General features: G+C 43.0%; 1 protein-coding gene and 1 long non-coding RNA gene across 7 annotated transcripts in view; both read left to right on the top strand.

The window, feature by feature from the left end:
* Window positions 1–3,184: 3,184 nt before the first annotated feature.
* SPRY1 (sprouty RTK signaling antagonist 1) lies at window positions 3,185–11,034 on the top strand. 5 transcript variants are annotated; one of them, XM_081926450.1, is made up of 3 exons: window positions 3,186–3,343; window positions 3,927–4,708; window positions 8,753–11,034. In XM_081926450.1, the coding sequence occupies exon 3, from the start codon at window positions 8,808–8,810 to the stop codon at window positions 9,768–9,770; it is 963 nt and encodes a 320-aa protein (XP_081782576.1). In that variant the 5' UTR covers window positions 3,186–3,343; window positions 3,927–4,708; window positions 8,753–8,807; the 3' UTR covers window positions 9,771–11,034. The 5 variants fall into 5 exon arrangements, with proteins under 5 accessions (XP_081782577.1, XP_081782576.1, XP_081782579.1 ...); XM_081926451.1 differs by lacking the exon at window positions 3,927–4,708 and having other exon boundaries at window positions 3,185–3,343; XM_081926453.1 differs by lacking the exons at window positions 3,186–3,343; window positions 3,927–4,708 and adding an exon at window positions 6,039–6,057.
* An 8,257-nt stretch (window positions 11,035–19,291) lies between these two features.
* Window positions 19,292–26,140, top strand: part of LOC309378391 — a 147,515-nt gene continuing 140,666 nt past the window's right edge. For both annotated transcript variants that reach the window (XR_014172044.1, XR_014172045.1), the window contains exon 1: window positions 19,292–19,565. This is a non-coding gene — a long non-coding RNA (uncharacterized lncRNA). The remainder of the gene's footprint in view (window positions 19,566–26,140) is intronic.

Below are 26,140 nucleotides of genomic sequence, written 5' to 3' on the forward strand. Positions count from 1 at the left end.
GGCCCTCCAGATGTTTTTGGCCTACAACTCCCATGATCCCTAGCTACCAGGACCAGTGGTCAGGGATTATGGGAATTGTAGTCTGAAAACATCTGGAGGGCCGCGTTTGAGGAAGCCTGCCTTGGAGACTAATCACAGTGCATAAATCAGAATGGTGATAATAACTGCCCAAAGATCTCCTTATCAGAACCAACAGCTATCAGAATTGTGGCATAGCAAAATATCAGTCTTAAACAATACCTCTATAGTAATACTTAATTTTTAAAAACTCTAATGGAAATGAAAGTAATGAGGGGCTGTTAATGTGTGCTATAGTGCTCTTCCTGTGGGGGGAAGTTACTTTAAAGGTGTGTGTGTGCACAGGTGCAGAAACACCTGCACACATGCTCCAAATGGTAAAATGTAGCAGCGGGTGGAAGAGGAGTAACTGAGGAGAGGGGCTAGAAAAGAGCATGGAAATATTTCATCATGGACCGCCCACTGTTGTGGATGGGAAACAGCAGAATGATAACTATGAAAAAGTCTTAAAACAGGGATGCAGAAAAGGGGAGGTAAGGGGAAGTCCGAGAAGCAAGGTTTATGAAAAAGAGGTTTTGAAATTATACATGTTTATATGTTTTTGTTTGTTTATGTGTGTGTGTTGTTTTGTTTTTAATTTGTGTTGGAAAACTAATAAAAAAATTATTTAAAAAAAAGATAACTATGAAAAAGTGTGTGGAGGGCCGTGTGTCGATCATGCACACAGAAAAATGTGATCTGAGTGACCAGTTTGCAAGAAAAAGCACTTGTCTGGACTTGCCCACAGAAAACAGCCTTGGTTTTCTATCCCTGATTAATAAATTTATTATATCACCATCAGACGAGGACTTGTTCCAAGTGCAGAAGCACATGAAGGAGAATTCTGTGGATTGTGGCACCCACAATGAACGGGCTAACCTTCTGTTGGCTGTTTGGATTAGTAAAGAGTAGCAGAAGGATTGGCAAATTTGGGGTGTGCCAAAATAGCAAACCTGATTCTCTCTACAGACAGACGCACAGCACTGAGGCACCTTTAGACTTTGCTCAGTTGACAGTGACATATTACACCACCTAAAGGATAATGGACATTTCAGTTCTAAGAGATGCAGGGCATGTTATAAGAGTCCGTAAACTGATTTGTTCCAGACAGCCTCATTAGAAAGATCCCAGGTCTTCACTAGTGAATGGACAATATAAACATACACAAAGCAGTCTATTTAAATTAGTGCAAAGCTCTCTCACTTCCTTTGATAATTTACTCCACACCCAGGGAGTGGCTTCTGCTTGAGGAAAAATGGGCAAGATTTCTACCTCGGTTGTTTTTGAAGTGATGTGCTATTTATCAGTCATGATAGATTTCCTCTGGTGCCTTTATCAACTATAATTAGAGCAGCCACCTTTCATCATTCTCCCAGCGAATACAAGTACAGTCAAATCTACCGTCCTTAAACATGTCACAAATTTCTATAGCCCTAGAAAGTGTGACTCCTGACTTTGGTAGTAGTAGTAGTAGCAGCAGCACAATTACTGTATTTTGGAAAGTTGCTTGTCCGTCTGTCCTCTATGCACTCAAAAATCTCTTGTAATATCACCACCCAATTGGGCATGACATTTCCCAAGATGAAGGAGCCAGATGTTGTCTATGTTTGGATACCATTGGACCCCATATTGAATCAAGATAGTGGACCGAAACATTCCAAACTATGCTAATATGGAGGAGCAGATTTGGTCCATGACAGTATACTGTTGGGCACCATTTTGAATCAAGTTGGCAGACTGAACTATTCCAAACTGAACTGATTTGGACACCTTTGAAGATATTGTCACCCAATTTGGCATGTCAGTTCTGAAGACTGAGCAGCAACTTTGGGTCTGTGTTTGGATACCGTCAGATGCCATTTTGAATGAAGATGGTTCACTGAACTGTTCCAAACTGCAAGCATTTAGACCCCTCTTAAGACTGAATCCACCATCTTGATTCAAAATTATATCTTTTGAAACTGCGTTGTTATCAATCAAATTTGACAGGAAGCTAATAGGGCTGGGCTTGATTTTTATTGAAATTGAGAGGGATTGCTAGTTGTTTATGACAGGATTGCTAGTTGTTTATGACAGGCCCAATACATTTTGCTATCTGGGTAGAAGAACAAGATGGTGCTTATTCCCATTATATACCTAGAGGCTGGACAGGTAATTTACTTTTACCTCAGCTTTTTTTTTTTACTGCATTTGTGAGCAGCAAATTTTATTTGACTAAATCTAATTCTATTTTACACAACTGTACAATTCCAGGAGATGAAATAAAGTTAATAAATAAAACAAGCACTGTCATGCAAAGCATTCGTGAGTCAAAATTATATTCGCATAATTTAATTGGACTTACATTTATTGTTTAAATTAGCAGTATCAATTTTGATCCTTTACCTTAAGGTTAGGATTAAATGTCAATAAGTCTGTATGCACATTTACTAGAGAATATAGTGCAGCTTACTTCTGAGTAAACATGCACATGATTGTTCTATAAGAGCACAATCTCTGTAAACCACTAGGAGACTGTTGTAGTTAAGGAACAGATAAAGTGTTTAAATAAATAAGTAAATAAATTGCTTGCTCTTTCTAGGTAAATTAATTTGAAAGAATGACCAGGTTCTGGTTCTATAATCACAATAATTAAGGCTGCAATCCTATACTATACCCAGTTACCTGGATTTAAATGTGCCTCAACTCAATGGGGTACATTTCTGAATATAGGCGTGTATGCTCTGTTGACGGAAACGGTGAACAGCCCCCCCCCACTCGTGAGTACACAGAGGTCATTGGAATGAGCAAAAAAGAACTGTTCGGGGTGAAGTCATCTTATTAGGTACTTTAGGACTTGGGTTTGCGTTTTGTACCCATAAACCTTCCACAGTCTGTGAATGACTAACGCCATAGGGGAAGACCGTCTGCGTCGCTTTTTTCGCGGTATGCAAAAGAAACGCAGAAGGCTGGTAAACAAACACTGGTAAACGTATGAATGAATGGGAAAGAATAAGCAAGACGTATAAACGTGGGGGGGGGGGAGAGAGAAATCCAGCCCAGGTTTTCCCGTCCGCTTCCTGAGTGACAGATTGACATCATTGGAGGCGTGACGCGAGGCTGAGGTGGGGGCTCGGCGCTGCAAGGCTGCCGTGCAGTTCGGCTCATTCTGAAACAGCAACGCGAAAGCGCAGAGCAGTTGGCGAAGGGATAGCAGCAGGCGGCGGCAACAACGGCAGGCGTCCTTGGATTTACCTCCAGCTGCCGCGATTGGGCTTTGCAAAAGGACTCTGAACCTGTTCGTTCGGTAAGCGTGATCTGGAGGGCTCCCCCCCTCTTTTTTTTTGCGCGAGGCATTTCGGAAGTAGCTCAGGTGCTGCTGGGTGCCCGTGCATATCGGCTGAGCTTAGGCGGACGACTCGCGCGCAGCCCACCGCTCGCTTAAAAAGCGCTTTCAAAAACACGTCCTCGTATCATTTCACTGCGATCTGGTGCCCGATGCAGCGACTTAAATGCGCTGTGCACTGCGAGCCTTCCGAGTAGCCTCGAGCGAAGAAGACGCGGCAATCCGCAGTCCCCCACCCCGCCCCATGCACGGGGATCGTTTGCTCCTCGTGCAAAGATCGCGTGCATGCGTGCGTACCCTCGATTTGCATTATGTCTGCGGGGTCTGTCCCCCGTCCCGCCCCGCTGGTGGTGTAGCAAGACTGTCAACCAGTCTGTACCAGCAAGCACATGGCAGCTTTTGCAGAATCCATTGCCTCCCCCTTTCCCTTACATATGGAATTCACTCTTCTCGTGCCTGCAGTGCTTTCTTTTCTTAACTCCTTGCTCAGATCGTGTGTGTTTTTTTTAAAAAAAAATATATTTTTTTATTGTTATTCTCCCAGGCGTTCCCGTTGCACGTTCTCTTCTCTCTCCCTCTCCCCGGCTAGCCTAAGAGGAGAGGGGAGCTGCGGACCATGTGGTGAAAAAGAGCTCGGAGTCGAGGAAGCAGTTGGACTCGCTCGCCTGCACGCGCGCTTTACTTGGGAGGGGAAATCGTGCGCCTCCAAAGGAGAGAGGGAGGGGGAGAAAGAAAGAGAGAGAGGAAAAAAAGGGGGAAGAAAGCTCCAACTTGGAGGAAAGCAGGAGGGAGCCGGCGGGGCAGCCGCAGCAGCAAGCTCGCTTTGCAAACACTCTTCGCTCCCACCTCCTCCGCTGCTTCCAGGCGACCCTCTCCAAGCCGCGCGCCTTTGCATTGCTGCAGAGCGAGCGACAGCCGTTGCAAAAGCAGCTCGGTCTCCTTTTTTACCTGGCAGCCGGAGACCCCCTCCAGCCTCCACCCCCCCTCCCGCACCGGATCGCCTGTCGCTGCTCCTGGGAGAAAAGCCTGCTCGGCTCATGGACGACCAGCTCGAGGAGGGGCGCGTGTAGGGCACCCCCTTGAATGTGCGTGCTTCGGCTGGAGAGGTGTTTGGCGGGCCGGCGAGGCGGATTTCCTTGCGCGCAAGGGCGTCGCGGCCGCTCCGTAGCCTCGGCAGCAGGAAAGGCGGGCGCCGAAGAAGCAGGTCTCGGGGGCCACCAGCGAGGATTGCGGCGCCTGGGCGCGTGGAGACTTGCCGGAGCCCCGCTGCCCTATGGATCTAACCTAGCAGGGCAGTGCTTTGGCGCGGATCGGCCCTTGGAAGACGTAAGTTTGCGCCCGTCCTCTTCTGCCTCCACTTCGCAATATGGATCTTGCCGCCGCCGCCGCCTGGTTTCGCGCCGGGGGAGCCCGAGGGGTTAGCAGGTGCCCTGCTGGCTCCTCTTCCCCTCGCGGTGGGGTGGGGGGGGGGCTGACGGCGGCGGCCAAGGCTGTTTCCCACACGACGCACGTCCTCTTTCTCCAGGCGCTTGGGGGTGGGGGCGCTCGGCTGGCTTTCTGCTGAGCGGCGACGCGCGCAGGCGAGATTTCTGAACTTGTTGCTGCGGGCAAGGAATAGACTCGGACTCTGCGGAAAGCCCGGAGGGGACACGACACGGGTGGATCAAAGCAGGGGGGAGGACCGACCTCTGCTGCCAGGTGCTTCTGGCGGGAGAACTAGCTAATGCACTTCCTCAAAACCTCTGGCTTAAGGTGCGAGACCCTGTGGGTGCGCGTTGTTGTTTTTTTACATGCATTCTCCCACTGAGGCAGCTGACACATCCATTGATTTCCATGGGTGTTCGTTGCAATGACATGAAACCCATTTGACATTATCTGCGGGCTTGTTTACACCGAAATAAGTAATCAATGTGTGGCTTGGGTGACTTGAATTATGGCTGCATTGCCGAACTCAAGTATTGTGTAGGAATGGGTTGGAATTTATGCTTGGTTTTGAATGTGATCAACACGCATTTGCACCTTTGCTTAGTGCGCAAAGGGCTTAGATTCCACCTGGGGTTGCTTGCAAGTTGTTTAATGTGGATTAGGTGCCTCTTTGCCAGTGAAGGTTCATGGGAGTTTTCAGGGATCTGTGTGAAATAGCTATTTTTATTTTATATATATATAAAAGGTCTGAGGTCTAGCGCACTTGCAAGGCGGAGATGGTCTCTCTTAATGTGCTAGAGGCAGGTGGAAATTCGAGCCATCCTTCTTATTTGTAGTTTTTTCAGCAAGCGTTCAAAAATACTGTATTGTTTGCCTGTGGTAGCTGCAACTGGTGGTTGGAGCGCAGTGAGATGATTCCTTTCCCTATTGCTCTTGCTTCGTGGTGTGAGTGTGCGCTTCATTGAATGTAGTCGGCAAGGCAGGGATTTCCCCTTTTGAGTCTGAGTGAGATTTTAGCAGGTCAGTAGAAAGGCGTGGAGGCTGCAAGGAGGAAATGGTGGGTAAGACAAAGATAAAAAGGCTTCCCCCGTCCTTCCACTCCGCCTCCTCAGAAAGCACCAGGGGGGAGAGGGGGAAAAATCCCTGCATGCTCAAACTAGCACACACAACTTTTCGTATTGGTCTTGAAAGGTAGAGGAGAAAGGAGTGTGCAGTGCAGCTTTAAGTACTGGAAAGTCCGTCCCCCTGAGGTAATGGTAACCTCAGCCATTTCCCCTCCTCCTGCAAATGGGTGGGTGGGGAGGCTGGGGGGAATAATCCCTTGTTTTCATTCATAACTTTTTCCTCTTCCTCTCTGTCAGCTCTGCATTCATCGCCTCCGTTGAGATCGGGTTGCAGAGTGGGCAGTGCTGCCCTTGGTGCTTTCTCATTTTCTCTTTGAGAGTCCATTCAGGGCTGAGTTTTTACAGCATTTCTCTCTCCTCCCCGCCCCCCTTCAAATGGGAAGTCTGCTGTTAGAAGGCTGCTGATAGAAACGCAGGGCTGATGCCTTACAAGGGAGCCTTTTTTGGGTGGGGAGTTAACAATGATAGATAGATAAATAAATAGATAGATAGCTGCCACAGACTGCAGTCCTGTGTATACTCTACCTGGGTGTAAGCCCTGTGGAGCACAGTAACATTTACTTCTTTGTAGTCATAGGATTGTACTGAACTGCTGCTTGTGTTGTCTGCGTCCTGCCTTTTAGTTTTGTTGGAATAATTAAAGCTGCAATCCTAAACTCGCTTGTTCTGGAGTAAGGCTTGTTCTGGAGTAAGGCCATGAACACTTTGGGATTTGCTTAGGAAGAAATACTGATAGGATACCTGGCTGGTTTTTTTGTGTATGACTTTGGCAAACAATTATATCCCACCCTCCTCCTAAGAAGCTCTGTAGCAGTTCCCACCCTACATTTTAACATCCCAAGAACCCCAGTCTGGTTCAAAGAATGGCTCAAAGCTACTGACTCTTCAAAAAGGACAACAATAGAAAGAATTCTCTTGTGCTCTTTATAAAAGCCTATGAAAAGGAGAACTTGTGTGAGGCAGATAAGGTGTGATTGAGTTGAGCAGAGCTCTTTGTCTTGCACTCTCTACACCTTGAACAGGTGATAGGTGGGGTGGGGTGAACCTGAGCGGTCCCTTGCTTCCCCCTCCCCACATGTTCTGATTAAAGAAACTTATTCTTCCCTCTTTTAAATTACTGCATGATTTCTTTTAAAATGTCTTAGAGAAGAACACAGGCGGGGAGGTGTTGTGGTCCTTCAGCTGTGAGGCAGTACAGTTTTCATGACATTTGCTGTTGGAAACCAAATGTTGGTTGGTTGCTTCCTTACTTCCTTTTGTCTAATTACTGAATGACAGACCCACATTTATGTATAAACACCATTATTATTTTGATCAGGGGGTCGGAATAGATGGCATTTAATGTTCTATATTGGAGGCCCACCTTAATCAACCTCCATAAAGGAATGGAAGCAGTATCTTAAAACTAAGGCATCTGGTTGTGCAGCACTTAAGCATGTGAGCTGCTATCTGGCTCAAATTTTCCGCAGTTATGAACTCCTTCAGGAGACTCAGTCTTTGCTGCATTATGCCTGAAATGGACTCGTCCTTCTGACCTCGCTTGCTGGTATGATCTATGCTGCTAAAATACCCAGTGTGTTGCATAGAACTAAATGTAACATTACATTAACCCTTTGTTATGTTCAGGGGAGGAATGTGTGGGAAATTTTTTTAATCAAGTGGTTCACTCTTTTTGAAACAATATTTTGAACAGCAAATTGTCACTTAAAAAAAAGGCTTCCCCAGAAATTAACAGATGACCACTTCAGTAGCATCTTGCAATAGTGGTCCCAAGAGATCCAAGATGGTTCAAACAAAAAAACACATTTATGTCTTATCTGGTCTGATATACGCCATTTTGAATCCTGTCTAACTATTCCTCCCCTCCCTCTTATTTTGTGCAGCAGATAACATACTTTTCACTTACAAGTGAAGGTGCACATAATCTTCCCAAACAACTGATTAAATGCCATACTTTATTTGTCTTGTCTTTTCTGCTGCAACCCTTTCCTGTCTCCACCGCCTCCTTTCACACCCTGCCTTATGGTCCAAGAATACTTGGAAGCCTATTGTGTAACAGGATGTTTACATCTGGTGTTTTGCTTTAATGAGCGTGCTAGATTGTTTTGATTTTTTTGGAAAGAGATATTTACTCCCAGAAAAGAAAAAAATTCTTCACATGCTTTCCCCATTGCTAATATGCTTCAGGCGTCATGGAATAGCAGTTAAAAAGGCAGCTATGCTGAATTTGAGTTTAGAATCAGGCTTGGTATTGGAATGTGGCTTTGACAGCGAAAACGGGCAAGAAGTTCTTACAGGTCCTGCAGTTTGGGGGCATGAATGTGATTCTGTAATGTGGCTTTGAAGCACATTTTATGTTGCAGTCAGTGGTTAGACATAAGGGGGAATGTACCTGAAGTAGCTTCAGCAATGTTTGATGTAGCATGAAATAACTATAAGAATAAAATGTGCATGCATAACGCTCATAACTTCACGCTTGGAAAGAAAAGCTATGCAGACATGAAAGATTTTTGTTTCGTTCCTTAAACTGTAAGTTAATCTTCGGTGTGCTTTATTTACAATATCTACTCTCATATAACACATACGTATTTGTTTTAAACTGCTATGTGCCCTTATACTCGAGGCCAGTGTAATTCCATCCCTGGGATATTGTTAATAGGTAGTTAGGCCAATTTGTGGCTTGCTGTAAAATGTTTTTATTTGTTTGGGTGGCGTATTTTATTTTTTGCTGCTTCTGTGTGTGTGTGTGTGTTTTCGTTTTAGGAGAAGCAGCTTACTCCTCCCTTTTCAACTCTTGTTTTTCTCTCTGCCTCTCTTTTAGGATTTCCGATGCATGCCAGGTTCCTGGTGAATGCCAGAAGTAGAGATCACGACAGATGGAGTCCCAAGGTCAGCATGGAAGTGGCAGTTCATTAGTGGTCCTTCAGCAGCCTTCTTTGGACAGCCGGCAAAGGGTGGACTATGAGAGAGAGCTTCAGCCTCCCACGATTTTGTCTCTAGACCAGATCAAGACTATCAGGGGCAGCAACGAATACACGGAGGGCCCATCTGTGGTGAAGAAGTCTGCCCCACGGACAGCTCCCAGGCAAGAGAAGCCCGAAAGGACTCATGAAAACATACCGATTAATGTGAATAATAATTACGAGCCCCGGCCCAGCCACCCAGGGCACGCGCTGCACCAACACAACGCCAGGGCTCCAGTGCTCAGCAGGTCAACCAGCACCGGCAGCGCAGCCAGTTCTGGAAGTAACAGCAGCGCTTCCTCAGAGCAGGGCCTGCTGCTGAGGTCGCCCCCGTGCAGGCCAGGGCCGGGCCACAGATTGGAAAGGCCCATCTGGACGCAGCCCAAGCCATCGTCTCTGGTCGTGGAGGACCTGAAGAGTCCTTTGAAAGAGGACCTGGCCCAGCACAAGTTTATCTGTGAACAGTGCGGGAAGTGCAAGTGTGGGGAGTGCACAGCACCCAGGGCCTTGCCCTCTTGCCTGGCCTGCAACCGGCAGTGCTTGTGCTCTGCGGAGAGCATGGTGGAATACAGCACCTGCATGTGCCTGGTCAAAGGGATCTTCTACCACTGTTCCAACGACGATGAAGGGGACTCCTACGCAGATAATCCTTGCTCTTGTTCCCAGTCGCATTGCTGGACTAGGTACTTGTGCATGGGAGCCATGGCCTTGGTTTTGCCTTGCCTGCTCTGCTATCCTCCGGCAAAAGGATGCCTGAAACTGTGCAGAGGGTGTTACGACCGGATCAATCGCCCAGGTTGCAGGTGCAAGAACTCCAACACAGTTTATTGTAAGCTGGAAAGTTGCCCCTCCAGGGGTCAAGGCAAGCCCTCCTGATTTATGGGGGCGCGGGGAAAGGTTGAGTTCCTCAGACTGTCGTTCAGGTTGTGGCTGGCTTTTCTGTCTTTGCCCCCCCTCCCCCCTTATCTTTTTTTCCTTACTTACATGCACAAATGATCCTCCTCTCACACCACAGCTTCTCTCAGCAAAAGGCAAATATGGGATCCCCGCCCCCCGGTCTTTGAGTAAGTGTAGCCCATGTACTTGCATCTAATCTCCCAATATGGCAAGTCGTCTTCAGGTTTGTGAGTAATCCATTCCTGAAAGAAGTAATGAGGGAATTGTGTTTTTCTGCTCTGCAAGCAACTTTCCAAAGATGCTGTTTTTGTTTGTCCTCTATAACAATTTTAAACGGATTTTTAGTGGCTTCCAAGTGATTATTTCAAAGTATTTGTGTGTGTGTGTGAAAGAACTGAATTATGAAGCTTTAAAGAAAAGAAAGCATTTTTTTAAAAAAATAGTTGGGTTAAAATTTAGCAAACCTAGTCTTTATGGATTGCAACCATCCTGGCTTTTGCTCCCATCTCAACAGATCTTTTAGAATTTCATGATCCGTATTGCAAAGCCTTATCTAGCTTGGATTTCCAACACACACACACCATCTTCACTAGAAATGCTATGAGAATATTGTGATGCTCTAGCTTAGATTCCTTGAATTGCAGAGGTTGGACTAGATAACCCTTGGGGTCCCTTCCAACTTTACAATTCTATGACTCTTATGACTACAGCTTTCTTCCTTGGTTTCTATAGCTTTCAGAATTGTACAAGGTCCTAAGTTTTCACTCCCACCCCCTTTTTTCTCCTCTTTTGATGCTAAAGTGGTTGATTTCTGCACATCTGAGTAATACTCTTCAGGTATCATACAGTTTTAAGTTGTGTAAACATTCTTGGATCTCTTAACACTTCTATTATTTCTGTGGTTTAATGACATTTAACTCTACTCTGTGCTCGATAACTTTAATCCTCTGTTTTTATTGCCTTAGCCACAAATTGTGGTGCTTTTTGTATATTTTATGTAAAAACACAAAGTTGAATTCTGACTATTTTTAAGACAAAGGTCTGTTAAAACTTTTTTATTGTAAAGAATATTTATTATGTGAATTTCTATTATTTTATGATATTTATTACAAAGGACTGTTCCAAAAATGTACTCCTGTCTGAATATAACAAAATACCAATACTTAACGAAAATAAGGATGACACGAAGAAAGTACATATGTTAAACTATAATGCAGAAAATATAATAATTAATGAAAATGTCTCTTGGGTTCTTTATTTTTTAATATAACAATAAGTTCTTAATAGCAGTATTAGTAAGTAAGAGTACTGCTGCTTTTATTTTCCATATTTTCCATGACTGTGAAACCACTGCTAGTATTCTAGCTTTATTTAATCACTTAAAAAAAATCAGAAAAGTTTTTAACTCTTGAGATATTTCACAGCATTCATATATTTTGTTTGGGGTGGAGAACATGTGGACCCCAAATGATGTTTCTGTGGACTCATTACAAATTCTTGCATTGTCTTTAAAAGTTTGTAGTCCTCATGGCTCCAAGTGTGAAAATGGGATCGCAAAAATTGCCCTATGTCTGTGAAGGACCATCGTGATTCAGCCCCCCACCCCCCCAAAAAAGTTTGACTTAACCTACAGGCCATAAGTGTACTACAAAATAAGAACAGCGTCCGAACCAATCACAATTTGGCATCTGCTAATTTCATGAAATGCGCAAATGACTTGTATCCATCCCACTCACTGGTATATACAAGAGAGAAGGGCAACCAGAGGGGGACGCGGGTGGCGCTGTGGGTAAAAGCCTCCTCAGGGCCTAGTGCTTGCCAATCGAAAGGTCGGCGGTTCAAATCCCCGCGGCGGGGTGCGCTCCCGCTGCTCGGTCCCAGCGCCTGCCAACCTAGCAGTTCGAAAGCACCCTCGGGTGCAAGTAGATAAATAGGGACCGCTTTCTAGCGGGAAGGTAAACGGCGTTTCCGTATGCAGCTCTGGCTTGCCAGAGCAGCGATGTCACGCTGGCCACGTGACCCGGAAGTGTCTCCGGACAGCGCTGGCCCCTGGCCTCTTAAGTGAGATGGGCGCACAACCCCAGAGTCTGTCAAGACTGGCCCGTACGGGCAGGGGTACCTTTACCTTTACCTTTAAGGGCAACCAGTGGCCCCCCAGATGATGTTGGACTACAACTCCCATCATCCTTGACCATTGGCTGGGACTGATAGGAGGAGGGGAGTCACAGGTTCCCCACCCCTGTTTTCAAAATGACTTACGGTGCTGAATCTTTTCTACTATTTTTTGGTATGGCAACTGGAGTCTTCTGTTTCACTTCCTTAGACGGCATTATGGAAACTTCCATTTACCATCAGCAGTTTAAGTGCTTTCTTTTTCTGAAATGCCAATCGTGCCATTTTAGCAGCAACGTGTTAGTTGGTGGAATTGCGTATCAGCTGAAGAAAATGCATCTATTTTCAAGTTTGCAGCTAAATAAAAAATTAAGAATCAGAATAACAAAAGTACTTTGTGTTAATAAAGTCCAGTAGCTGAAGGAGCTGCTGGGCTTCTCTAATTCTTGTGGCCCAATGGGGCCTGTTTGTTTACCACTATTAGCTGCCAGATGGTTCCACAGAAATTTTAATACAGAATTTGCTCCGCCGGTCTATCTCTTGGCACTGTTCTAATCTGTTGTCCACAGGTGGCATTGGGACGTAGTATTGTACCTTTTGAGGTTTAGTGGGAACTGCAGTGCCCATACAAACAACCTTATTTTAAGTTTCTCAAGAAAGCATATGTTGCTAAGCAGTGGTTTCCAAAATCTTGATCATTGCCATCTTCGGTCTTGTAGAAGATTCAAGTGAGTCCAGCTCTTGCGACTGAAGCAACAGTCACACATTCAGTGTGTTCTTTCTTTGTTGGTTTATTAAAAATGTTTGTGTAAAAAGGCTCACTGTAATGTCAGTACTTGACCTTAAAAGTTGCACCTTTTGCAAGGGAAAAAGAGCAGTTTATCTAGTAAAAGTATGGATATTTTCTTGATGTCATCTTGTCATTTTGTACAAGCATCTTAATTTAGCAGGTGTAAGTGCAGATACAGGATTTTGTGTGTGGTTTTCTGTTTCGGAAACAGATATGATCCTGCATGTACAAGAGATTGTGGTGATGAGAAAACCCCCAACATTGAAAACCACATAAGCACAGTCAGCCACCACAGCACATTTGGTTTTTGTATAGGAGACCAAATCTACTCTTCCTTTTAGCACTGATCATCTATTTGGTGGGGATAGAAAGAGGAGAGATCTCTGAAAACAGGAACATAATACAATCTCCATAATGCTCATAATTTATCAAGGTACTTGGCTAATAAACAGGATCTCATTTCCCAATTCTCCAATTGCTTATTGTAAATTCATCTCTCTTTCACAAGGAAAAGAAGGAGGATGTGATATTTTTTCTTATTATATTTTGATAATGATCCATTCTTGGCACATCTATTTTTCACTGTTGCACTCAGTACCCCCTTGTGATTGTGCTTCTCATTTGGGAATATATTTTCACAATACTCACAGTATGTTTTGTCTGTGAAATGGAGTACGGTATTTCATACAGATTGCTTTTCTGTTGCTATTGCTCCTGTCTTCTGTATCTGTTCAAAATGCACAAGATGCTGTACTTTGGGCATATGATGAATATTGTAAAATGCCATTTGAGAGTGCTATGATAGCTGTGAAAAGTTGCATTTAGGATAGTACAGTGGACGCTCGGGTTGTGAACGTGATCCGTGCGGGAGGCACGTTCGCAACCCGCAGCATTCGCAAACCACGCATGGGTCACAATTCGGTGCTTATGCGCAAAGCACGATTTAGCAGTTCTGAGCATGCACAAGCGCCAAAACCCGGAAGTAACACATTCCGGTACTTCTAGGTTCGGTGCAGTGCGCAAACTGAAGCGTCTAGCCTGAGGTATGACTGCAGTTGCAAATTGAACTTTGAGCAATGCCAATTATGTGATATACCAGTTTTTAAGAGCACTGCTTTTTTATTCATTTGCTTATAATTTGGATTGGACCTGCTATTTTCAGGCTTTCTTCTTTTTCTTTTTAAAGGCACAGGCTAGTCTAAAACAGAACATTCATATGTGAACACTGGAGCCACAATTATTTTCAGATTATGTAACTTGGTCAATGGACTGTTTGCCTTTTATTTCCTGCACGACTAATAACTCTAGAGACTATTAAAAACCAGCAAACCACCAACCCAAGAAAAATTGGGTAATTTATTCCTAGCATTCAGTGATCGATGCTGGTTTGGTTTTTTTTTTTTAAGTGGCATGTTTGTTTGTAGCTGTTTTACTAGATCTATTCTTAGAGCTATTCACAACAATTGAACATGGGAAGCAGCAGGAAAAGCAACTAGAGAAGCCTAAGTAGCATGGATCTTTGCCTGCAATCAGGCACCTATTTCAACCTCTCCTTTTAAGGAGCACCAGAAGCTGGCACATGTTAATGCATGCTGAATGGTGGAATCAGCACATGGCTGAAGTTGCACATGACCGTTTTGTCACAGGCAGGGAACCAGCACTTCTCCCAAATTGGATACTGTTATGTGTCATACATACGTGCAAACACTGTAGTTGCTATATATAATTTTCAACAAGCTCTTCGTATGCACAATATAATACTTTGAACATTGCAGTATGTTTAGTCTAAACCACACTGCTGGGGGGTCAGTGACGCTGCTCTTCTGTCTAATGATGAGTTCTGTATTCGTTTAGATCTTGCATGCTCCCACATATTTTCACGAGGGTAATGAAATACCCTGTTGGTTACTTGGGGAATTTACTGGGGAGTTCTGCAGGTGTCTTAGCTCTGTGTGGTATAGTTAAGGTGTCTACCGAGAATGCTAATGCCTGAGATTAAATGTAGCCAGTGTGTGATTCAACAGCATCTGGCAGTCACCCAGGCTATCCCAGCCTTAGACTCAGTTGGAACCTTTTTCAGTACTTCCCAAGATAATGGTACTGTATGAACATTTGAGGAAGGATATCAAGATCGTTCCTGTGGCCCATTGGGTTTATTTACAGCACTGCTGGTCAATATTAAAATGTCAGGCGTTTGGACTAATCGTATGGCTTCGCCTCAAAGTCTCATTAAGGAAAGAATTCAAAGGATGTTGCTACCAGGTACAAAATTGAGACTGAGGTATTCTGACAGTGTAGGTAATGAGACACCGTGTAACTACGTCTTGGATCGAGTTTTGTTTTTTAATGACACAGATTCTGATGCTACAAGAACGGTACTTGTAGTGCAGAAAATACTGAATTGGATGGTCTGATTTTTTTATAAGTCAGATTCCTGTGTGTAAATTTAAATTTGAACCAGACTCCATGAGTACATTTTGTGAGAAGAAAGAAGAGTACAAACAAGGTGTTACGTGATTGTGGTATTCAAAGTCCTTTCCTAGTGCCAACAGCACAATATCTGGTTAGATGGTGTAGGTTCCCATGAATGGGAATGTTCTGTATACAGCCTTCTATGCATTTTTCAGCTAAATTAAAAGATGGCTATGAAAGAGGTTCTTCTGTCTTGTGAATTGGACTTAAACCTGATTTCTAGCTCTATAACGCAGTGGTCAGATTAAATTTTACACTTGTTTTATGAATGTAATGGCTGATTTATGCTGTTCACTACCACAATATTTCCCCCCTTAGTGTTGGTGGTTACAGACATTCTTTGCAAGTAAAATCAGTATAGATTCAGGTGGGTGAGAGAAGCCAATTTTGAGAGGCTGATGCATGGCACCTGTAGGAAAGTGTGTCTGTAGCCTCCAAGCAAGTGATAACAAGGCTAGCATGAGCACCTGCTTCCTTCCTTGAGTTTTCCAGCAACCATACAGAGGTGGTGGGCTGCTGAAACCCACTTTGGCTTGAACACAAGTTAACAGTAAGTATCAAAACTTGGTAACTGTTGATCACTTGCATGTTATTTAGAAAGCCCATGCAAGAGGTATTTTTGCCAAGAAGCTTGTTTCAGCACTTTGCAATGGGTCAAAGCTAAATGAAATGCTGGTAATGTGGATATTAACCAAGCTAGTGAGTTTTCATATTTTGACAATATTGGGAATTCTTTCATCTATGTAAATCAGTGGATTGGATCTTTTTAGTTTGAACCAAAACTGGTATTACTATAATGTTGGTTTTTTTAAAAAAGGTGGTTGCAAACTGGTTTTCGGGTCTATCAAAAGGCAAATAATTTAGGATTTTATTTATTTATTGTCAATTTATGGTTTTACTAGCTATACCTAGTCTTTAAATCAGAGGTTGGTAACTTGAGGCTCTCCAAAAGTTGCTGGACCCATCGTCCCTGACTACAGGTTCTCCACATTGCTGCTTTAAATGCTAGCATTTTTGTCTGTTTGAAGAAAAGACAGAGCTGGAAGATGAGCTTGCTAGGACAGGTGCCGGATATGGGAATGAAATCTCTTTATATGGTTGACAGATTAATGTTCTGATTTGCAAAATAGCTCTCCTGAAATGAACAACTGCCCTAGCCAACTTTTTAATTAACTGGCATTTGAAATAGCCACATGGAACAGATATATTTCCTTTTTACTGTAGGCTTTTTCACACACCCAAGTTAGCATGTTGAGAGTGTGGTCTGAGCGTATTAACAGAGTTTGCAACACAGTGGCATAATTGGTTTGAGGTGAGCTGCGCTCTGGGTATCTGGTGAAGCAATAACAGGAAGGCTGCAGGAGGTACTTGACTCTGCATAGATCCATCTAAATCACTTTCTCAGAACTGATGTGTGAATTCATCCTGAGGTTCAGTGAGTGAAGATAATGCAAGGAATCAACTTATTGGCTGTGATTTATAGGTGCTGCCTTCCAGCTGTGGAGATCACTGAATGAAAGGCAACCAAGCTGTTAGGTTCTTTCCTTTTCCTTTTATAAAAAGTATTTTTTTTTGATTTCTTAATATATTTTGTGCAAAAATGCATTGGTTTAAATTGTGTGGGTAATTGCTGTGGTGGTTTTGTTTTGTTTTAATAACAATGGTATTAATACGGAATTGAAGAAATGTGTATAGAGGCCTGACAGAAATGGCTTGAAAATCCCTTTAGAGATCTCTGACAAGATGTGATGAGTTCTTATTCAAGGTTGCCCTGCTAAAGTATCTGTGGCGAACATTTGAACAATTATTAACGAGCCAAAATGCTACAGTTCGGAAGATGGGAACACTAGTTATCTCCCAAAGAGAAGAGTTGAAGCTTACAGTGGCTCTCCCATCAGACACTTCATTTTTGCCAGTTAATTTTCCACATCTCATCATAGTGACAGAATGATCCACATTATGTATTTCCACAAATGAATGCTTTTCTCTTATAAATCCGCTCTTTGAGAGGACACATCTTGGGATGAGATGCTGGGTTCTAAGTTAATGATAAAAATGGCTATCCATGAACAGAACATTGCTTGCTCACATGAACTAAAGGATTTATAAAGGCCAGTTCATTTGAATTCCAGAGCCCCATTTCTAGAGCTTTATTCACATTAAAATAGTAAAATATATGCATTTTACTTTAACCTTAAGAGTCCGGTAATGAAGTTATGAAGCCACCAAGAAGTATAGTTAGCAAAACACTGATTATATATATATATATATATATATATGCAGGTTTTGGTGTCCTCGGGTGTCTTCCCGTGTAAAAGTTGGGGTGTCTAGGCGACGTTTCGACGGGAAGACACCCGAGGACACCAAAACCTGCATTCCTGTACCCGTGAAAATCTACGAAAGCATATATATATATATATATATATATATATATATATATATATATAGCCTTCTAAAACAAAGACACACTAAATCAGAGGAACATTAAGTGGAGACACATGAAGCTTTGCTCATTCACATGTAGAAGTAGAACCTGATGAAAGTTAAGGTGCTGGAGTGCTGCAGAAAGTAATAAAACATTCTGCATTGACACAAATTTACCTGGGCTACACAGTTTAGCCAGCTGCAATTAAGCATTGCTAGAAGTGCTAGCAGCTTGATCCTATTCATGCCTAACTCAAAAGTTCCATTGCGTTCAATGGGAAATGTCCCAAGAAAATGCGCTTATGATTGCACTCCCAAGTTAGATAATTAAGCAATGTACTGGCCCTGCAATTGCAAATACATCTTGTCATTGCAAGTTCTTGAGAGGTAAGTTCCTGATCATCCCCACAGAGCTTTATGACCAATGTTTTATGACCAATGTTTCCCTTTGCGCAAATAGAAGACTGGGCTTCACCTTATGTCCTCCACTTGTAGAGAAGAGATAGGGAGCCTTAGACCCTTCTTCTGGTGTTGCTGGAATCCCAGCCCCCATCAGGCTGCATGGCCCAGTGGTCAGAGATGATGGGAGTCATAGTTCAACAACATCCAGAGGCCCACAGGCTCCCCATTCCTTTTGCAGGGAGAGAGTAAAACAGCCAGATCGTCATGTGGGAAATGGAGTTGGCCACTGTGAGAACAGGATGCTAGACCAGATGAGGCGTAGGCCTAATGCGGCAGGCTCCTCTTAGGTGCTTCTGAAAGGCAGACTCTACCTAGATTGTACCTATATGTTTCATTATTGAATAATTGAACAACACACTAATTGTTGTCTGTATTACTTATGGATCAGAGCATGCCAGGCACTCCTGTCTTCCATTGCCTCCCTCAGTTTGGTCAGACTCATGTTTGTAGCTTCGAGAACACTGTCCAACCATTTCGTCCTCTGTCGTCCCCTTCTCCTTGTGCCCTCCATCTTTCCCAACATCAGGGTCTTTTCCAGGGAGTCTTCTCTTCTCATGAGGTGGCCAAAGTATTGGAGCCTCACCTTTAGGATCTGTCCTTCCAGTGAGCTGATTTCCTTCAGAATGGATAGGTTTGATCTTGCAGTCCATGGGACTCTCAAGAGTCTCCTCCAGCACCATAATTCAAAAGCATCAATTATTCGGCGATCAGCCTTCTTTATGGTCCAGGTTTTACTTCCATACATCACTACTGGGAAAACCATAGCTTTTACTATACGGACCTTTGTTGGCAAGGTGATGTCTCTACTTTTTAAGATGCTGTCTAGCTTTGTCATTGGTATTGCTTGTACTTGGCCCTATTAGATGGCTTCCAAAGGTGGAGTTATGAGGGCCACAGCTGGTCTGGCCTTCAGAATCTCCTGCAAGATAACAAAGCTCCTGAACATTTGGCTTTTGGGGAGGGGGTTGTAAGAGGATGAGGCATGCATAAGGCATCAAAGCCTTCTGTGGCATCTTAGAAGACTTCAACAATTGTTAACGACCAGTGTCTGACAACCTGGCCTTTAGTCCACAAAAGCTTATGCCATATAAATAAATGTGTTAGTCTTTAAGTTGCCACGGGACTCCTTTGTTGTTTTTGCTGCAACAGACTAGCCCTGCTGGAGGGGGGAAAAATACATAATACATGTTACTTTCATGGTCAGCAACTTATGCCCGGATCCCAGTCTTTTAATTAAAAACCTTTTATTTCCACAAATTTATTCTGCAGTCGTTCTTCCAAGATCTGCCTTGGATTTCTAATGGGGAATGTTTTAGCAGGAATGTAGCCTTTTGTTACTATGAATAGTTCAGGGCAGATTAGCTGTGCGCCAATTTCCTGTTGCTTTTCAGAGCTGCAATCTGAGCCCTATTTGCTTCTGGCGCTTGCACAATAGAAAACAATGGGTGGCTTCTTTCAGGTTTCACTTCAGAGCTCTTAGGAACAGGGGAAGTGGCTAAAGCCCTACTTTACAGGTAATTAACAATAGATAATGTTTGCTTCCCTTCTCCCCCTCCTTTTTTTTTAGAGCTGATAAAAGCTTGAAAGACTCTTCTATATGCCAGTTCAAAAGCTGCAGTAAGTTCCTGCTGTCACTGTCTTTGCATTAGTAAATGTGGCTCCTGGGATCTGGCTGGAGCATAGGTTGGATAGAATTTTACACATCCCAAATGCAAAAGTGAGAGTGAAGCAGTTTGTTGGAAAAACGCAACACAACTGCAAGAGATCGATCAGCCTTTTTTGTTTGCTTTTTAAAAGTTCATCCTCTTGAAACATTCTAATTTATACTTAAACAATTGGGGCCTGCAACAAGGTGTTGCAGTATGTGTTTACTCAACAGAAGTGTTCCTATTCGGAATGTCTGCCAGTCATACACTCCTCCAAAATACTAAATTCTAATTTTCTGTTTCTCAATTGGTATGCTGAATCTCCATTGGAGGAGGGGAGGTTCTCCAAGCATGTGAATACCTGTCTTTTGTTTCTCCTTAGCCCTGTTTGGTCTGCATTTCAGTCAGCTTTCATCACCTGCATTCACTATTAGAGAAAGTGATATTCAGTGCAACTTTGTTCATCAATCTGGTATCTTTTTTGTGGGTGTTCTGCTATTCCACTGCCCATTTTAAATTGTTTGCTGATCAGGTAGGGGAAGAAAGTATTTACTATTATGTATATTCATTAATAGTGGTTTTTACGTATACTTTATTTATCGTTGCTGGATACTGGTAAGCGTCGCATAGATAGCTGGGTATTATACTGAGAACCTAATGAAAAAATGTATTTCTGATCAGTGGTCAAATGGTTAGGGTGGGAGAAGCCTCACACTCTGAAATCCACCAGTTGTGGTCAACTTGTGGTCCTTCATAAACCTCTGAAAAAAAGGAGCAAAGAGGTTGTCAAAAGGTAGGGTGGCCAGAATCCTGCTCCCTGCTTTAAAGAGTTGATAGCAATCTCTAGCCCTCTGTGGCTCTACAGATTTGCAGCACACCAGGCTTCCATCTATGCTACTGGAGTGTATGAGTTCCTGCACAGCTGCCTCTGTTGAAGTTGAACTGAATGGTAAAGCCACTGGTCTTGGGTATTTAAGTGGTTTATTTTCTGCATCCTGTTGTTCTTCCATGGAGCTGAAAGATATAAAATTGAATGGTTCTCCTCTCCCTGTCACAATTATATCCACACAACTGCCCTGTGAGGTGAGCTAGGCATGGTGGCTGACCCAAGGTTACTCAATGAGTCTCTTAGATTAATAAAACCCAAAATTAATAGACAAGGGACATGGGTGGCGCTGTGGTCTAAACCACAGAGCCTAGGGCTTGCCGATAAGAAGGTCGCAGTTCGAATCCCTGCGACAGGGTGAGCTCCCGTTGCTCGGTCCCTGCTCCTGCCAACCTAGCAGTTCGAAAGCACGTCAAAGTGCAAGTAGATAAATAGGTACCACTCCAGCAGGAAGGTAAACAGCGTTTCCATGCACTGCTCTGGTTCACCAGAAGCAGCTTAGTCATGCTGGCCACATGACCCAGAAGCTGACTGCGGACAAACACTGGCTCCCTTGGCTAGTAAAGCGAAATGAGCGCTGCAACACCAGAGTCATCCGCGACTGGACCTAACGGTCAGGGGTCCCTTTACCTTTATAGTGTCATAAGAACATAAGAAGAATCTGCTGGAGCAGGCTAATGCCTCATCTAGTCCACCAGCCTGTTCTCACAGTGACCAAGACAGATGCTGGTGGTAAACCAGGAAGCAGGATTTGAGCACAAGAGCAGCTGTGGAGGCAGAGTATAGCCATCATGGCTAGTATCCCTTGGTAGCCCTGTCCCCCAAGAATTTGTCCAATCCTCTTGGCCATCACTTCCTCCTGTGGGAGCGAGTTTCATGGTTTAACTACGTGCTGTGTGAAGAAGTTTGTCCGTTTGTGACATGTGCAGTACAAACAAAATTTGGCCTGCATTGCAGCGTCAACAACCTCACCAACCTGAAGCTGGACACCTTTTTCCTTTGGCTATGTTTTCTTCACCATCATGTTTTCTTTCAATATCCTCCTGTCTTTTCCGTGCAATTCTATTGCACTTTCACGAGACGAGAGCTGTGGTGTCAGCTTCACAACAAAGGTCGATGTAAATCTTAGTTTTAAACTTGAGCACGCTATTCAGTTTAAAGAGGTAGCAAAGAATGAAGTGAACACTCCTAATTGCACAATCCGAACCGCGTCTACTCAAAGTTGAATTCAATGAGGCTCACTCCCAGGGTAAGTGGAGTTAGGCTTGCAGCCTTAGTAACTTTTCTCTTAAATTAACTTGAAGGAAGGGAACCCAAATCAAGGCAAAAAGCTGGATTATAACACTGGCCCTGGTCTGTAGATTTTGCTGTCCATCTATTCTCTTATCTTTTCCACACTCACATCACCAGGTTATGAATGCCCTCCTATCATCTGTTAAATGGAATAACTAACTTCTGTCAGATGTGATTTATTTCTTCTCTTGCTTCACCATCTCAGGGAGAAAATCATGCGTGTAAGGGTAGAGTTTTGTTCAATTAGTTTTTTTTAATGAAGTTTTGGTTTGTTGTAAGGGTTGGGAAATGTTTGTTTTCTGAAATGGAGGAAGTTGACTTCTAGACACGATGATGATGTCTAGCATTCGTATTAATGACAGTGGGATGGAAGAGATGTGGGGTATTGTATATTTCAAACAAAATGTGGCTAGGATTTATGTGGTTTTTTAGAATCTGTTGACTGATACTGAGCATTATGTTGCTTTCGCTATTGTGTCTACTGAAGACGAACCATGTTACATGCTTTACAATCCTATCACTTATGAGAATATTTTTTATGTTAGTAGATGAACTTTTACAGCACTGTGAATTGATGTTGAAATTATGTACTATGGAAATAGTTTTTCACTCATTTCTTGTAGACAGCTATTTAGAAAGTGTTTTCGAATCTTCACTGTGTTCCTCAAAGGAACATCTTAAATTACTATTGGCACCCCATGTCAAAAGGGGTTATAACAACAGGTGGAGTTGTTCAAAGCTACATACCGAGTCCACAGCAAAAGTGGCACCGTGGTCAACCAGATCCAGGTCTTGGGATCCACTAGCATGTATCTATCATTGAATGACTGCAGCATTAAGTTCTGACCTGTGTATGGGCCCGCTCAGCACTTGCACATCACCTCAATCTCAGTACTTTCTGATTGCATCAGCACGTGCCAGCCCCCAGCTGTCATTTCTGCAGGAGTAAAAGTGACCCCCCCAAAAAAACCCAATAATGTACATGCATGTATGTATCAGCCATAACTTTGTGAACTGGACTGCACTGGTTCTTCAAAAACCATCTGCATTTCTTGGAAACAAGAGCTGTTTTCTGGTGTGGGGAAAATGGGACCGGGCTGGTGCCAAATATGCAGCTGTAAATGTCCTTTCACCCAGAAGCCTATTCCTTCTTAGGACACAACTGTGACCTTCTGCACCTGCATAACAGCAATAAATCTTCCAGTTTCAGCAGGGAAAGCAAACTTCTCCCCTGAGCCCTCTATGAGGGAGAGAGAGAGTTTCCAGGTGGTGTTTGGCATGTGCACCTGATTTCCCATTAGGCAATCTATGGTGCAGTGCTGGTAAGTGAAAAGCTAGTTGCCTACATTTTATCTGGTCTATGGTGATCTTTTTACTTCATAAAACTTATCAGTAGGCAAGCAACCTAAAGTGATACTATCCAAACAAATCTAAAGAAGTCCTTACTTCTTCTTTTACTTGGGCATCCAAACCAAAGTTCCCAAAATACTCTAACCAATAAAACTTCGAATGTTGCTTTAGCATAAAAGCAGGAGATAATATTTTACATTTTTAAAATGTTACATGAAATCTATTAGAGAGAGAAAATAATATTCTCAAATTTATGAAATAGGTTTCTTCTCCAAATTACCTTAATTATTCTTTAGTAAACAAAGTATTGATGATTATCATAGCCTGAGCTTTAGGATAATGGAGAACTGTGTGCTGAATTCAGCCATAGCATTAAAGAGTAAACCAATATTTTAGCAAGTGATGTGCCCACACATAGCTACTTGATTCCAAGATTCAAACTGTGTAGACCAAACTTCCAAAGACTGTTGGTGTTGGAGCTAAACTTCAAGTCTCTTTTTAAAAAGCCTGCCTTGTAATGTTTCCCTTAGACCACTTGACTAGGGAATACATTTTCACTGAGGACTATGTTGGAAGAATTTGTGAGGCAGAGTTGTGGCCCCAATCAGGATAATTTGGGTATCCAGTGCTCTGTTGAGTTCTTCCTGACATCAGTTCATCAACCAGCTGACACAGTTTGTTAGAGTTGGAGAGGGCTTATCACATGACCAATACAGATGGACCATGATTATGATCCACCCCATAGCTTTCCATATTTTATTTATGTATTCAATTTTTAACCTGCACATTCCAAATACATTTCCAAAGATAACTGGCTGAAGCAACCTTTTAGCAGTTTAAAACTCCTAAAAGCAATAACCTACTTTCAAGCTAACAATTTCAGGGTTGCCAGGGACAGAACTTTCAGTTATCCAATGAATGGTGTAAACCGGAATGTTTTACTTTTCCAATGAAATCAATATTTAAGGTCTGCTAATTGTGTTGGGAAAGTTAAACACTCGCTAGACTCCTTCCTGTTGAAATCAATGCTGCTTCACTTTGACTAGATCAGAATCATGGTCCATCAGTGTCAAGCCTGCTAGTCTCTCTCCCCACGCCACCCTCAAATATGGCAATGATAAAATTGGCCACATACGAGTTGAATAAAATTCTAAATGTATGGTAGGATTTTCGGTTTCTATCAAATGCCCATCCTAATTCAGACCATTTGTTCTTCCTGAGAGTTGCATATGCTCCTTATACGTAAAACTGATGTTCCTTTCATGTTTTCCAATGAAACCTCATTTGCCAAAACAAGTGATGCTCATAGGAATATTTGACACCGTGGTTGGATTCTGGGTAGTCTTTACAGTGTTCTTTTTACAATGACTCTCAGATAGGTGGGTGTTATGCCAAAAAATAGAATATGTTAAGAAAAAAAGTAATGATCTCATCTGATATTTCTATTTTAAACAAGGTGCTTTTTGATGCTTTACTAGACATGACATCACAGTTTCCTGTTTCATAACTTAGCTCTGCTGCACTGAGCCAATTGCCTGGGTCCCACAGCTTACAAGGGCTCACATCCCTTTATAAGAAAATAGTTGCCATTTACAAGGACCGAAAGGCGAAAAGAAGTAGCAAATGAGTTAGAAGCTAGGCAATCTATAATTTTTAAACAGCACCCAGTAAAAACCTGGTCAAAAATAAGATGACAACAAAATTGTTTTTGGCTTGACTGGGGGAAAAGAAAATTGGAAAGGATGTTGTCAGAGTTTTAGGCCCCAAAGTTCTTCTTCCATGGAAACTGCGCTCTCAAGAATAAAGGTGACGTCTTCTGGTGAGATGAGTCTAGCCTCCTTCATACTTTATTCTGGCAGTATGGTTGTTCACAATTTATGTGGCATTGTGGCACCCTTGTCCATGGCCTGGTGACTGCAGCATCAGATGTGTGAATGTTCCATTGCCACAGGCAGAACTTTCATAGGACCTCACAACATCTCAAAAAGAATGATTTTCAGTGTAATCAACAGATAAGTAGCCATGTGTAAGGGGACTTTTTGTGAAGTGCTACAATACAATTATAGTATACTTGAAGACAGAATACCCTTTCTGGCATTGTCCACAGGTACTAACTGAGACCAAAACTTCTTTCTTTGATTCCCCTCTTCCAAAAGTTGGTAGAGATTAAAACATCCCCTTTTCGCATTTGGAAAGTCTTCCATGTCCCTTTGATATCCTGTGACTGGCTTATATCCTTTGGTGCATAGGGAACTGGGTTTTATTTTATTCTTTACTGTAGCTTTTTTGTAAATGTGTTTGCTGAGAAGTAGGACTTGGTCATTATTATTATTATTATTATTATTATTATTATTATTATTATTATTATTATTAAAACTTGTATAGCGCCCTTCATCCATAGCTCTTAGAGCAGTTCACAACGCAAAATGACAATATAAAAACACAAAGTGCATAATAAAAATAAGAACAAAAACAACCCTTCCACCACCACACATTTAAAAGGGCATCAGATGTCAATCAGATGAAGAGGACCATTTTGCCTGGCACCCAAAAGTGTATAATGGTGCCAGACGACCCTCCCTGGGGAGAGCATTCCACAAATGTGGAGCCACTGCAAAAAAGGTACATTTGCATGTTGCCACTCTCTGGACGTCTTGTGGAGGAGGTACCTGAAGAAGGGCCTCAGAAGATGATGAGAGGTAGGTTCACATGGAGAGAGGCAGCCCTGGTTGGGGAACCTGTGTCCTGCCAGATATTGTTGAATAAATCCACAACCAGCCAGAATGACCAATGGTCTGGGATGATGGTGTCTGGATTCTAACAAATCAGGAGGGTCACCAGTTCCCCTCAGGCCTTGTTTAGTTTGTGCTTAAGGTTGGAACCCTCCTATCTTGCCATGTGATGTACCGCTTCA

This window comes from Podarcis melisellensis (assembly GCF_964234715.1).
Source record: "Podarcis melisellensis genome assembly, chromosome: 9".
Lineage (NCBI taxonomy): Eukaryota > Metazoa > Chordata > Lepidosauria > Squamata > Lacertidae > Podarcis > Podarcis melisellensis.

Bases quoted from the DNA above. Each gene is read 5' to 3' on its own strand.
- SPRY1 (XM_081926451.1), top strand. From the start codon at position 8,808: ATGGAGTCCCAAGGTCAGCATGGAAGTGGCAGTTCATTAGTGGTCCTT.